The sequence below is a fragment of the Sinohyriopsis cumingii genome, chromosome 1 (genome assembly GCF_028554795.1).
Source record: "Sinohyriopsis cumingii isolate HCF-2022 chromosome 1, ASM2855479v2, whole genome shotgun sequence".
In the NCBI taxonomy this organism is placed as follows: Eukaryota; Metazoa; Mollusca; class Bivalvia; order Unionida; family Unionidae; genus Sinohyriopsis; species Sinohyriopsis cumingii.
The window spans coordinates 29,386,511-29,402,522 of record NC_142961.1 but is presented as its reverse complement, the minus strand read 5'-3'; the positions used below and the strand labels follow the sequence as shown (position 1 = coordinate 29,402,522).

The window sequence follows — 16,012 nt, the reverse complement described above, 5'->3', positions numbered from 1 at the left end:
ATCACTATAAAACTGCCACATTGTAGATATCGTAGCGATATGACTGAACAATTGTGAAAGCTACGTTAAAAATCCAAATCACACACACACACACACCCAATATATTAGTTATTACAAATTAGCCTATCTGCCTTACGCAAACAATAAATATTAAAAAAAAATTAATTAAAATCAGTGAAATAATCGAAAACAGAGCGCAACATTTATAAAGAATTAGTTTTTAATGATCATGAGTTGACTTGCATGAATTTTGTTTCTTGACCTTACTTTACTTTATTTTGACAATCAAACGTGGATTTTGTTTCTTGACCTTGCTTTACTTTATTTTGGCAGTCAAACGTGGATTTTGTTTCTTGACCTTGCTTTATTTTAGCAGTGAAACGTGGATTTTGTTTCTTGACCTTGCTTTACTTTATTTTGGCAGTCAAACGTGGATTTTGTTTCTTGACTTTGCTTTATTTTGTCAGTCAAACGCGGATTTTGTTTCTTGACTTTGCTTTACTTTATTTTGGCAGGCAAAAGTGGATTTTGTTTCTTGACCTTGCTTTGCTTTATTTTGTCAGTCAAAGGTGAAGTTTGTTAAGTTTAGAAAGCTAGTAATCTTGTTCAGCAATAGACACTGCCCCCAAAATTTCGATTGTCACTTAATGCCCGATTTCTTCATAGTTTTCAAACCTGATTGTGATGACAGTTAAATCGATGCTCAGACAATTCGTATTTAATCATGAATTTTCTGTACAAATATGTGTCGTTTTGTCGTAGAGTATAACAGGTACACGATGCTCTATTTTGACATATTCTAGGTCATTTAAGTTCAGTCACTGACAACATGCACGATTCACATGAAAAACTAATTATAAAGTTAATACTAAAAGTCTATTTCTTTGCTTCCGCTTCAGATTTATTGCATAAATGCATACTAGAGGTTTCACATTCATAGCAGATTCTAAGATCTATTCATATATCTGGGGGGGGGGGGGAGAGATTAGAAGAAGAAAAATTGAATAGGTTTGAATTTTATCATGTTTTAATGCCTCCAATCATATTTAGGCATACACTAGGTTCATTATTTAACATAACGCAGCCATTCTAATACAAAATGAAAATTCAACCTCCATCCCGTTGCAGAAATGACATTTTCTATTTTCACATGAAATAGCTTGAGGCTGCGCCAATCAGCATACTTCAACCTGGAGTCTATGAGATGATTCTCGCAATTTTCTTAAAATATTCGCGAACCTTCAAGTTTGTTTGTACCCACCTACTGATTTTCAAAACGAAAAGCATGAAAGATATACAACTGCACAAAACCTACTTAATTCATTTGTCAATTTATAAGCTCTAGCCCCATTTGTACCAGGAGGTCCCTAACACTGTAAACTTGTTGGCAGATGAAACAGATTCAATCCAGGTAAGGAAGCAGATGGATTGTGCACTGTCTTTATTTGGTTACTTGAATAGTCCATTCAATTGCAATATCTACTTGTAATATTTCTAACCAAAAATGAGCAAATCAAATGTAAACTCTTTGATAGACGAGTTCAAAGAGATGCAGCTCCAAAACTTATTGAGATTATCAAAGATAGTGAACTACTTCACATCTGTTGCTGTAAATCATAGGCTCGCCCTTGACAATATGGCGACCTTGTTACTAAAGAAACTCACCATTTGATTCAAAACGGCAACAAGCTGACAGTGTTTATGACGCCTGGCGACAATCAGGTTAGTAATATTTCAGTGATTGATGAACGAATAAGCTGTGTGAAATTTTTATTTCCTTGATTCTTTTTATTTCAAAATAGGTATTGGGGTACAAACAAACGTGAGGAAGTGTGAACACTAAAATTCCAAATACTAAGCTTCGATAGCCATTAAACGAAAACTATTTGCAATATGTATATACCAAAACCTTGCTCATCTGGAAGATTCAAACCGGTCTTAATATTTGGAACAAACCTATCTTTCAAGTGATGATTCAATACAATTTGAAACACATCAGCATTGCATATGAGCCATCCGTCTTAGACATACCTTCTAAGTATATCTGTTTGGTAACAATTTCAATTTACTTTCTATGATTATAAAATCTGTCGGTTTTATACCACATTTCCAAAAACTCAAGATCATAGCCTTAGATGTATTTATTTTTAATTTCCATTTCAAACAGTAATCTTTCAGTAAAATACATCTTACATTTTTTTAAAATTTAATTTAATATTGAGTTGCCTGCAATCCCGGTTGCTTCATCCGATCTACAGCTAGCAAGACTTTTTATACTATCAACGCCTCGAAATGCAGTTTGTTTACTGATTGGTGCAGCGCGCGAGGTCAGAGCTCTGAAAACTTCTTTTGGTGCACATGTGAACCATCCACGAAAAGCATCACTAAGGCAATGACCGTAATATGTCGCATAAACGAGTTTTCTCGCTAACACGCACGGGTCTGATATGTCCACAAAAGTATGTCATTATATTAAATATCAGATCGATATCAAATCAACCGGTTCCACAGTTGGGGAAAACCCAAAGAGAATACAACCATGAAGAACTAAAACTGTCGTTTCAGACCTGCTTACATTACTACAATTGACAGCGTTACAAATTAGATTGATTTGCTTTGTTGAGGCAATCCTCACAATTCCAGGCGCAATATGATATCCCACACGTAAAAATTGTATATAATCTGAAATGTCGTCAGGCCATCCTAAAGCTGATCTTGTTGACGAAAGTGCAATGTCAGCCGCATTCGCCTGAGATTCTATAGTGATGGCATAACTGAGTTTGGGCTCATTGTCAAGTATATCAATTTTTAGAGTTTTTGCGGATTATTAATGTGATTCTTACTCGAATTTCTACATTAATCGATTCTACATCGTGTGCACCAGCAGGAAGTTAAATATTATTCCAGGAACCAGTGTCTACCGAAAACATAAATGAGTTATTCGCGGGCAGGCCACCAAGAGGCTGTGATAGGGTATTAGGCCAACAGCAACGCTAGAGCGATTTCAAGTGTGCGTGATCCACCAATGATAACAGGTGCAGAAAACGTCACACTGAATTCTGGTTTCGCTGATGAAATTGTAATCGTCGAGGTAACGCTTTGGGTTGTATTTACAACAACCCGTTACATCGCAGCATAGATTTCGAGTAGCACACGCAGTGACTCAATCGTTTCAGAACTTATCATTGGTGTACGAACCTCAGCAAGTACATACATCAGTACACGATATGTATTTATGACCATGATGTCATTGGTGACTAGTCGCTGTCAAATCAATGTAGCTTCATTAATAACTTCGGATGCATTATTGCCTGCACGAATTGATCACACGAGTGTTTCCAATCGATCAAACAGTCCGCCACGTCATTTTTCTTCTGTTCTTTTCCATTTGTTTTCTTCTAATAATTGCTTGTTCCAGTTTTGTCCATCCTAGTCTGTCCTTTTTATTACCTATTTTGGTGGAGGTAAAGGTGTCTCTTGTTTATGATTTGGAACATAGATTTGGTTAAAAGTCGCTATAAAATGTTGACGAAAAATATCTATATATGGTTTAGCCTTTTCTGCACCTATCATTCGATATATGGTAACAAGTGTTTCAAGCTCAGGCCAAACAGGAGCTGTACCACTTAACTGGATTTGTCGGGTCCACTCCTTCTATACAAATATAGGCCAATTCTTTTCAATGTGAACACTAATCCTACTCGCTGGTAGTTTGTTCTCCAACATCTACTGGGTTAGTTGCTTTTCACTAGGTACTAAAGAATATAATCCTACCGGATTGTCATAGTTTTCCTTCCGTGCTGGTTCTTTAATCTATTTTTAAAAATATCTTATGGTTTCTTTAACATTGATTAATATTCAGGTGGTGTTTCCTGTGGAAGATGCATCAGCGCCTTCAGCCATCAGCGCTTAAAGTCTTTGCAGTTGCTTTTGCTGTTTTATTGATCTTGTCTTTGAACTGAGCTATTTTACGAATTTTACCCGGTTGTTCTTCTGTTCCCGTTAGCGCTTCTACTTGATCCCCTGTTGACACGAGGCAATATAATCAACATGTTACAGTTGTCACGAATTACTTTCGGCACATGTGCGTATCGTCAAATAGATGACATGTGTTTTTATGCCAACCTCCTGATTTGGTGCTAAAGAAACACTTCGTTGTACACAACAAGACTGTTTTGGTTTGCATCAAAATTATCAAGAGCTGATGCTTTATCGATAGTGGAAAAGAACTCGATTGACGACACAATAGTGTTGTCGTTGTTACCACTGGTCAGTGCTTTTTGAAGATCTTTCAAACATCACAACGCAGTTGGTCGTCAGCCGATGGCGCAATCACGTAAAACCAATTCCACTTCAACCATCGTAAAATCATATTCAACAACATTTGAGTTTTTCAGAATCTAGCAGGGCCAATGATTAGTGCACGCCCTGAGTTTGAAAATACAGAACTTCCAGTTCCATCACCATGTTGCACGGTTTGGGTGCTGCCAACGTGGAGATGTCAATGACTGAAAAATCTTTGGTTTTCTGAAAGCATCTGAAAATTTTCTTTTTCGTGATGCCATTAAATAATATAGTGTATATTACAATAATGTCTTCATATTGTGCACGATGTCGCGTAAAACATGTATGGCAATGACAACTCGAGTTCAAACTCGTAATGGGCGAGCTGATATCACTGCAACTCGTGTCCGATTTTCATCACTAACATGGCCACAGCTGCTACAAGTGGATCCTGGATTCTTCAATCTCTTGTTGAGTTGTTGACCAAACATCGAGTACGAGTTCGTGTTAGACATGTATACATTCATCGTGACCAAGATTTTGTGAAAAGACTTAATTGCACACTCGCGCAACGGTTATTCGGTCCGGTCCCCAGTACGCGCAGGAATTATTAATGAAGTATCGGATGAAGGTAAGTAGCTTCTCGAGTGCCCGGTCTCACGAATGGGTAGTACGGCTTCCATTAGTCATAGAAACACTAAACAATGAAGTTACAAGCACGATCGGATTAAAACCAGCTCATGTCATTCGACCAAAGACTTACATTTACTCAGAAAATGACTTAACAGCGGGTGGACCAAAGCCGAGTGGACTTTCGTCTACCAAGTCGAACAATTGTGCGAGAGAAATTGCAAGTTGTTCCATCGAATACGGAACTGCCAACATGATTTCTTCTGATGCGCAGGTGGTCATTCCGTAATGGGGTATTCATCGCTTGGTATAAAGCCGGACAAACTCACTTTAGTGCATCGATAAACACCCATGCGATGTTTCTGATACCGTATCAGGTTTCCCTTGTGTACACACTCATGTCGGTCTCGAAGACATTCCAAGCGCAGTTCGTGTTTGAGATCTTTCTGCACAATAATCCGTGGAACCCCTTTCGCTCGTTTTTTATTTTCGGAGGCTGTGTGGTACAACACCAGATAACATTTTTTCGGATAATAGCTGGTATCAAATTCATTGGCCAAACATGGTTGTGCTATGGCCGCGTACACTTAGTTGGTTGTGATGTGCATCAGCAGCGAGTCAGTTTCAGTGTACAGCATCTGGATCCGATCCTGTTAAAATGGTTTGATTTTGTCATAGTGAAACTGGTACAATAGCAGCTTCGACAAGTTGAATGCGTACAAACCAGTATAGATTGGTTTGGTCAGCTTTAGTTTCCATTTTTTTTTGTGTAAGCAACAACAAGTCCACCATCAAAAATCTTCCGAGATTCAAAGACCGGGTCAGCGATAAGCCTTCGACAAGGTAAACTCGAATTCCAATAGTCCATCAGCTTGAAAAAGTCCTTCTCAAACTCATTTCTATTCGTTGTTCTCAGATCCGTCTTGATCTGGATATACGGCGGCGTCGAAGCGTTCTCGAGAAATTCAAGCACTCGATGGATCTTGGTTACAACAATAACCAATCGCAGATACAGTAGAATCTTGGCACGTGAAGCACACACTTGTTTTTCGTCCTAAGACTTGGTACGAATTTGGTGCTTTCAGTGTCTTTACGTCCTGTTTCATCGACGATCAGCACTGATATGGGGACAAGCTCGTACCAGGCAACAGCAAAGCGTCTTGTGCCTGCGAGTAATCGTTGTGTACATCATGTAAATGTTCAGGGTATTGTAGATCAACTTCAAAGAAGTATCCGTGGTTACTGTTACTGTTGTGATCGTTTATTTATTTTTGCACGTCAATGTGTATGGGAGCAATCCACCGAAATACACCAACTGGCAAACGGTTGCATCATTGCCCACTCATAAAGGTTAGGATGGAACTGTTGGGGAGAGGGGGTCATACCCATCCACGTGTCTAGGTTGTTGGCGTGAATATCTCGGACTCACTATATAAATCCCGCCACGAAGTGATCGCTCATCAAACAGATGCTGGTCAATGTCGGTGAGCAATTCCAACTTAATTTTGAATCTGGGGAACAGCGCATCCCAAGCCATTCCATGTGACCAGAAGTTATAGGAGGGATCGAGCTTGTACACGTGTATGAATGTGGAACGAAATTGAAAAAATACATAAGCGAGCAACAAAACATAAGTTGACAGATACAGATACGTGATAGTCACCCATCTGTCTGCGTTCGATTGCGAACCCAACTTTGTTTGCGTGCTCGCAATCTTTTTCTGAGATACCATTGCGATCCCATTCCCGATAAACCCTTCATTTGGTTGCAGTTAAATTTCGGCAAACTTGTTCAGCATTGTATGAGCACCGCTGTGAATCCAGGGTATAACAGGTTCACATCCATTCTTGTTAAGTGGCATAACCAAATGCATATTAAGGGTAATTACTGCCTTAACTCGAGAGTGGCCAAGGTGTTGTAACGCCGATGTGATTCCAGAAATCAGATTTGTTAACAGTTGTCAAACGTCTGTTGGAATGTGGATGCTATAATTGCCAAGTGATTTTCTAATTCACCAATACACATATGAAATTTGAAAGCAGGTACTTGTGATTGCCGTTCTCGGTCACGGACATATTCAGCAGCTTTGGTAGCAATAGCAGATGCAACAAGTTTGTGTTTATCCTTGATATGACGATGGTGTTTTTCATCCTCTACACGACGACGGTTTTGTTCAAACTCGTCTAATACCTCAAGTATGGCAGCTCTTCTTTCGCCTCTTAGTATTTCTATATTACGCTCACGTGCAAATTGTTTCAGTTTTTTTACATTTGATTTTACATTAACAGTGGCGGAGCAGATTGATTCACTGCAAGTATAGGTCTCAATAATTCAATTATTTCGGCTTTTTGCATATGACTTTATTCCATGCTGTTGTGCGATTGGCTTTAACTGAAGCACTGTAGGCATGCTTATATAAGGGGAAAGACTTCTCTAATTAGAAAATCTGTCAATAACTTGTTTTAAAGTTTGTATTTTATCAGGATCAGAAAATACATTCGCTTTGATCTTAGCTATTACATAATTTACTTCTGCATTTGTCAAAAGGTGTCTTTGCAATCACAAGTAATTATGCAGGCATAGGTGTTTGTGTTTTACGCGCTTTTAATATTCACGAATATCCACATGGCCGGCAGAGTTGATTACGTGATTTGACTCCAATGCCACGTTTCAGACGTGATCAAGCATCTGGACCAGTACGTAACACAAGCGTATATGTTTTACAGTAGTTATAGTGGCATGTTTTGCCGCAGAGTTCATATTTCCAAGACATACGATTTTGCATCTGTTGCGTCCCAATGCCATTGATATATATATATATATATATATATATATATATATATATATATATATATATATATATATATAAACGTAAGCACAACATTGCCAGATAATTATTTATCTTGATCTGAAATGCTACACGATGGTCTTGTAAAAAAAAAGAAGAAGAAAAAAAGACGCATTATCTGAATACTCCTTAACAAATAATTCTATAAACGCATGGATAATGTGTATTAAAGTAATTGCGGGCAAAATAAAATAAAATATTTTATCACTGAGAATTGCACCAACTTGAATGCTACTGTTTGGAGCATCAAAGCTCTTGATTCTAAATGTTTTGGAGCGTTCGTATCTCTCAGATATGGTTTTTACTTCTCTGGACATAAAAAGGGAGTCATAAAATCCCAGTAATGGGCGAATGGATGCCATTTATTCTTCCAGTTGCCTGCATTGTATCTCCTTATACGCCTCCAGTGATAATTTGTGCAAAAGCCCGTGGAGTTCTTCAGCAATAACACGAATTTGTAGACCAGCCCTTGTCGTCAAATAATAGAGTAGTTCTGTTTCAGGGTTCTAATAGCGAAATTCCTTTGCAGTGTTAGATAAAATACCTTTCAGAAAGAAGTTCGCGTAAATAACCTGGAATGATCCACCACTGAGTACAATGGCAAAATTGATTTTTTAAGACTTGCATACCGATGTCAAATATCATGTACATTTCATAAAACCTTGGGTGGTTTATCCTCGAAAACAGCCACTACTCATTTTCTCCTATGCTTGCGCTTCTTTTCTTCTGCATCAAGGTATATCATTTCCTAAAAGAAATACCGTTCAAATTCCATTCCTATATATTCTCCCGACAACATCTATTTAATTCGCCTGATCTTGAACATCTTCATCAATTACAGCTAGAACAATCGCTGAGATCATCAAACGTTTCAGAAGCGTCAGACGCAGTGGGCGATGTAGCCAAAGGTTCTACTTTTCTTGTTCAATATTATATAAATTCCTTTCCTTTTTATCTTCATAAGCCTACTCTAATTTATTCCGTTTTATTTATGAGGTCACTTCCAAGTTAATCAATTGATCCATACGCTTTATGTGTCTCTGAAACCGCATATAACATATATTTGCCTCTTTGATAAATCGATATGATGTTCACAAGCGATATAGCGATCGAAGTGTTTTTGCTACACTTTTTATAACCGTGTCGTTTCGTAGGTTAATACCATTTCTAGAAATTTCTCTCAACTCCATCAAAATAGTATTAGCGTAAATCTTATATTGTGTCATTATATACCACAGTGATTCTTTAATATAAAAGATTTCTCCCTCCAAGTTGTGCTTTTGAATTTTTTTTAAAATTTTAACACGCGACTAATTGTAAGCATGTTTCGTGTGAGGTTTTACAGTCAACTAATGCGCACAGTCAATGTCATTTCCAGATGCTGTTCAACGATTATGCTTGTTACGTATCCATTATTGAAATCGACCTTACAATCATCAAAGTGAATTTCACTTTTCACATTTTTCCAGCTAGACTAGGTAGTCTCCCTACTTAATAAGAAACATTTTGTTTGAAACTTTGAGTCGAAACAGTAATATTGTGTCTCATAGTACGGAGCGTTAGTTGCACCGGTTATGGCCTGTTTTGAAACTGTAAATGAAAAACCACGAATTTAAATCTAAGAAATTGTGTGGATAACACATGATGGAACTTCCATTTATGAGCTAATATCGAAAATTACGCCATTACTATTTACGCCTCGTGTAATGATAAGTATGGATAGTATTTATCGGCCGACGTGATATTTCCCAACCATTATACTATAAATATTTCAGTCATTTTTCCGTATTGGCAAAGTTGTTCTAACCTGGTGCAGATTAAATAAAAATAGCTTCGCTCTCTCTGAATTTTAAGGTATGCAAGATCGAAAGTTTTTGAAAAATCTGCATCAGTTTGCGGATGATGTAATCAGACAGCTTGTATAGCCTGGAAAGTATTTATCCAGTACTGGCTACCTAGCAGCCGTATATAGCTAAAGAACGTATTTGCGTTTTGACTACTTTCGTTGATTAACCCACTGGTTATACGTTGTATGTCGATTGCTTGTCAAGTCATGGAGAACAGGGCAAACTCCACTGGTTACACGTTGTATGTCGCTTGCTTATAATGTCATGGAGAATAGGTGCAAACTCCACTGATAATGACGGACAGATCGCTTTTGCTCAAGTTGTTAAACGTATTAAATTTGCTAAATTACGTGAAAGGGGTCGGGTTACGAGTTCTCACAACATTAGATAAGCCCTTCCCATACAAATACAGTGATGCAAATTAATCAGACATGACAAGGGGCAGAAGTAAAACAAAAACCACAAACAACAGCAGCAAAGTAGGTGTGCTGTTAGTTAAATTGTAAATTTTCGACAAAAGAAAAAAGAGGAGATATATGCAAAGCAAGTAAATAATCTTACCAAACTTCTGAAGGAAAGCATTTATGATTTAATTCACTCGCTTCACTATCAGTTGAACGTTATAGTCTGAATAATAATAATAATAATAATAGCATTTATATTGAGAATGAAATGAAGAAACATTAGCTAAAATGCCTCGTATCCTTAATGTACATTTGAAACAACTTAAAGTTATTCAGATCTGGCCCAGTTGCTGGTTCAAATGTGCCAATATAGAGACCAGTACCGGAATTTCGGTAAGGCCAAGTATTAGATTTAAAATATATAACGAGTGCATATGAAACTATGACGATATACACTTTCTTCCTCTAGTCCAAGGCTGCATAATTGATTGTCTACCAGGTGATTGTCGTACTGATCGCTTTGGAGGTCGCTATATTAATTTATGATCCTAGTATGAATAACTGTATTTGCGATCACCAGAAAGATAATAAGAATCAACGCTATTGTTTAGCAGGGTAATGTACTTTTTAGATATCAAAAACTCGTTTTCTGGTTCGACATTTTCAGGTAGGGTATATATACCATATGAGAATAATAGAGTTAAGGAAGGATTTCTTTTTATTTCAAGTTTGGAATTTAGTATAAAAATTTGCCGATAACGTACATTTTATCTTGTGGTCTCTCCATCCGAAGGGGGAAACAGTTCATTTAAATAATTGAGGAATTATTATAAATAATTATATGAAAAGTGCAGAGTTTGCGGGACTTTAGTGTTTCTGAGAGTTGGGCCAGTCGCATTCTTTATGAATATTGCTTGCGTGGGCACTTCTAGTTAAACCTGTGGCTAGCTATAATCTCTCTACTCTTTCTGAATCTGCATTGAACATTCATCCAGACGACTACTGCTTAATCTTTAAATAGGCCTTACATATGTAAGGTAAATTATACATATGGACCTTATACTCAGCTTGTTTCTGAGGAATCTTATAATATTTAGCAATGTATATGCTTTCTTAAGTATATATTTTAATATGTAGACTCCAGGTGCATGTATTACTAAGGGTAAGACCCAGATGTTTATGATTGTCAACAAATTCAAGTGATTCATTTTTGAACTTCAATATGGGAAAGAGTGGGTTATTATTTTTGCTGAAAAACCTAACTTCAGTTTTTGTTGGGTTGATGCTTACCAACCATTGATTTGACCAGTCTTGTCGAGTTATTAGGTCGGCATTGCGTTTATGTATTGGATAACATGCATACCTCTAGAAGCGCTCGCGCGTACTAGAGAGAGAGAGAGAGCGAGAGAGAGAGAGAGAACACCTGTCTTCAGTAAAAGACTGGTGAGAATAAATAGCTTATCAGCAATATCATTGATATAATGAAGAAACATTAACGGTTGTGGAACTCAAACTTGGGCACCCCAGCTGCAACACTGAATTCTGGATTCTGAGATTTTCACAACAACAGCTTGTGTTATATCAGAAAAATAAGTTACTGAACCAATTAATCAGATCTGACATTTTGCAAGAGTTAGGGTGGCGTGTAACGATTTACTGACAGCAGGCAAATTGTATAAAGAAGTTAGCAATAGCGGACCAATCTGATGTTGATATAGCTATGACATACTGATTTTTGTTATATTGTTTTTAATATACGCGCATAAGCAAGAATTATCTTTTTACTGATGAAAACTATAACGTCGACAGAAGAAAAATGGAGAAGTCTTGAAGATAAAGTACCAACCACATTTTAGCCAATATTTGCAACGTGTATTTGTTGTATTGAGCCACTCTGTAGTAAAGATTTGCCTAAAATACTACTGGTTTGTTGCTAATGCTGATCGAAACAAAATAACAGTAATAATAATAATAGCAACAAAAACAACGACGACAGCGACAACAATAGCAATTCATGCAGTTCAGGTGTACCACGTACTTCCAAATATCACGTGATCAGATTTTGTATATATTGAATATGACAATGTAGATGTTTCAATGTTTTATATTATGGTTCTTTCAGACAACAGTTGTAAACGTTAGAATATACTCTGCAAGAAGACAACTCTTTGACAGTTGTTAACATTAGAGTATACTCTGCAAGAAGACAACTCTTTGACAGTTGTAAACATTAGAAAATACTCTGCAAGAAGACAACTCTTTGACAGTTGTAAACATTAAAGTACAAGAAGTCAACTCGTTGATAATTAACATTTTATGAAATAAGACATTGTGATGACACCATTCATGTGGAGTTGTGCTTTCAACCATTAAATGTCTAAGATAAGTGGCAGAGTGAATACAAAAATATTCATCATAGTATCCACCGATAATGAATGAATAAATAATGTTCCTCAATAGCATACACTCGTTTTAATACACTGAAAAGAGACATTTGAAATGTCTTTAATTCTCGCTATTATTAACATTGCATGGTAATTTAATACTAGATAATTAACATTGCATGGTAATTTAATACTAGATAATTAACATTGCATGGTAATTTAATACTAGATAATTAACATTGCATAGTAATTTAATATTAGATAAGTAACCTTATTTGCATCGATGATCTTTTCTGTGCCAACGGAAACAAAAATTTAGTCACAATCATTATTGCCGCAAACACTATGGATGGATATTCCGTACCAGTTTCGAGTGTGTGCATATTTACACACTTAATAAAGACTGCGTATTTCTTCTTCTCCCTTATGCATTTCCAACCGTTCATTCAGCTGTTGTCAACAAACAAAATCGTCCTGCATGTACCTACACAGATGCAGCACAGATCAAAATTTTCCTTAATATATTTTGTAAGAACATGCAACAAAATAACTGTAGTTGTAAACTTGTCCCTACTGTAAAGGTTTATAGGTAAAACTTCAGTAGGTGTTTGAAAAATCTGAAACATTTTACTTCTGAATTAAATAGTGCGTTTTCTCGTGAAAACATAATTATCTCAAATTCATAACATTAACAAATATATTAAATGTAATAGAAGAGAAAACGAGCATAGAAACAACGACACGATGAGCTTGTAAAGTTAAAGAATGAGAGAAGATGTGAAAACACACAAAAAACAAGTATAAAAATAAACTAAAAAGAAAAATGCGGTATATGAAATGGGAATTCAACAGCATGTAAGAATTCACATTTTATAATTGGATGAAAGAGTCGGTAATCTTTGATTAAAAACATTTGCATCCACGAGACTAGTGACATTTTTTAAACTTTTTTTGCTATAGTCCCTCATCAATTTATTTATTAGTAGTATTGTTCATCAAATCCGGATATGTATTACTGTTAATAGCGTGGATTGCGATACTTTCAGGCTACACAGTCTCTTCTTTTTCGACCATCCGCCTTTTAGGCATGGACAATTCCAGACGTTTCCAAAATTTCTGTAACTCTTTCGGATTGTGCTCACCCGGCCACATGATGTAGGTCACAGAGTTAAGGATGACCTTGAGAGTGGGATCAATCGTGTCCTTGATTTCGGTGATGTCCTCTAGAAGAATGGGAATAATGCGGTGCTTCATCTGTAACATCTCTTGTTGTGCGCACTTATATTCGAACCTTGTAAACTCGCTCTTCACGTAATTCTTGGACATCACCAGAATGGTTCTCCTGCTGTTCTGAATTGCTTGAATAATGTTGTTGTTGTTTGCGTTTGCTGAAATTGAAGAAGACTGAGGGTTTAATTTTGGTCTCTCCTCTTCGATACAATATTTCGATGGAAGAAGAGAGAGGGAGATCGATTATGCCATACATGTACATGGAAGTGTTGCTAGAAGATGTTAGATGTGAAAATCAATTACCAAACTAACTGAGGTTTGTATAAAGGTGCAATTTTGTATAGTATGCAGTTATTCTGTTTAGTGTGTTGCCAAGCATTTCTATTAACTTCGTGGCTTCGAATAATTTTACAAAATCTTGAAACGTTTAAATAACAATATTTTAACAAAGTGGGACATGGTATTAATGCAGTAAAGAAAATAGGTAAAATGCATCTACCAGTTAGTACGACTTATTTTCTTCATGAAAGTAAATTGTCGGGTTGTTGTTCTAAAGTTTAACGCCATTTCTCAGAGAAAGATAAGCTATCCATGGCGGCCAGTATAACTGGTGGAAGAAGAAGAGGGTAAGAACCACCAACTACCCACGGGAAGCTACTGGCAGCTTTCTCACATACCGATATTGGCCGAGCCCGATACTCAAACCGACGGGGACAGAGGTAAGATTGCAGTGATAGGTAAAGGCGATCACTTGAGACTACCCGGCCATCCGGCGCCCCCAAGAAAACAAACGAAGGAAAACATTAACATCACATCATATACGGGGAAAGTAGAAAGAAATGCTAGCTTGAAAACAAACGCTTTAAATTGCAAAGCTCTTACAATGGTTCCCCGACATTTCGTCGATTAGATAACTGAATTCAATTAAAATCTGGATGAATTCCTTGACTATTCTTGTCTCGTTATATAAGTTGACTCTCTCTCTCTCTCTCTCATCAGCTGCTACACTAGACATTAGCATCTACTGATTCTACAAACTGGTTACAGAGGTATAACGATTCATAAACGTTGTGTCGAAGAATATGTGTCGATAGGTTAGTATGCGACAAATTGTCATTGTTTACATAATTTCACGATCAACGACATGACGCTCGTGGAACTATTATGTTCCCTCGGAAACGAGAGGCTAAGAAAATCACATACTTTCTACAACGGCAAAGTTCTTGAAGTGTATATTGATTCTGAAGCCCATCTCCTTCTCTAGCATGGGGTACAGCTGTCGAAGCACGAACTCTTCGTCAAAGGGGTCAGAGCGGTACAATACTAACGCATCCCAGATCCGATCATCTGAAAAACAAATCAAAGATAAAGTAAGACATATCAGTCTGATGAAGACGAGAGCTCATCTAGATAGGAAAATAGTGACAAAACAATATACCTTAATGAGAGTAGCACGCATGTATCGTTTCATGAATTTGAGAATTGTGGAACCTATTATATTTAAACGTATTTTTTATTATATATTGTAAAACAATAACGGTTGATGGGAAAAAAAAGCAGTAAACAACTGATTATCACAATAAAGTCAAATTGTGCATTGGTAGCATGAATATAAGGATACTGCGATCCGTATCGAGTATATTAGTAGCAGGAATGTAAGGAATGTGAGGAGAATGCGATCTGTATCGAGTGCATTGGTATCAGGAATGTAAGGATACTGCAATCCTTATCGAGTATATTAGTAGCAGGAATGTAAGGAATGTAAGAATACTGCGATCCTTATCGAGTATATTAGTAGCAGGAATGTAAGGAATGTAAGAATAATGCGATCCTTATCCAGCGCAAATGTAAGGAATGCAATGATATTGCGACACTTATCGGTTACATTGGTACTAGGAATGTAAGAATACTGCGACCCATATCGAGTGCATTGGTAGCAGGAATGTAAGGATACTGCGATCCGTACCGAGTGCATTGGTAGCAGGAATGCAATGATACTGCGATCCGTATCGAGTGCATTGGTAGTAGGAATGCAATGATATTGCGACACTTATCGGTTACATTAGTACTAGGAATGTAACAATACTGCGACCCATATCGAGTGCATTGGTAGCAGGAATGTAAAGATACTGCGATCCGTATCGAGTGCATTGGTAGCAGGAATGCAATGATACTGCGATCCTTATCTGAGTGCATTGGTAGCAGGAATGTAAGAATACTGCGACACATGTCGAGTGCATTGGTAGCAGGAATGTAAGGATAATGCGATCCGTATCGAGTGCATTGGTAGCAGGAATGCAATGATACTGCGATCCGTATCGAGTGCATTGGTACTAGGAATGTGAGAATACTGCGATCTGTATTCTCTAAAACATTTTGATATGT

General features: G+C 37.1%; 1 protein-coding gene across 4 annotated transcripts in view; it reads right to left on the bottom strand.

Moving 5' to 3' along the window:
* Positions 1-12,312: 12,312 nt before the first annotated feature.
* LOC149806608 (toll-like receptor 6) overlaps positions 12,313-16,012 on the bottom strand; it is a 69,053-nt gene continuing 65,353 nt past the window's right edge. For all 4 annotated transcript variants that reach the window (XM_089955526.1, XM_089955509.1, XM_089955536.1 and 1 more), the window contains 2 exons: positions 14,831-14,974; positions 12,313-13,785 (listed from right to left, as the gene is read on the bottom strand). In XM_089955526.1, coding sequence (XP_089811652.1) covers positions 13,445-13,785; positions 14,831-14,974 — 485 coding nt within the window. In that variant the 3' untranslated portion in view covers positions 12,313-13,444. The remainder of the gene's footprint in view (positions 13,786-14,830; positions 14,975-16,012) is intronic.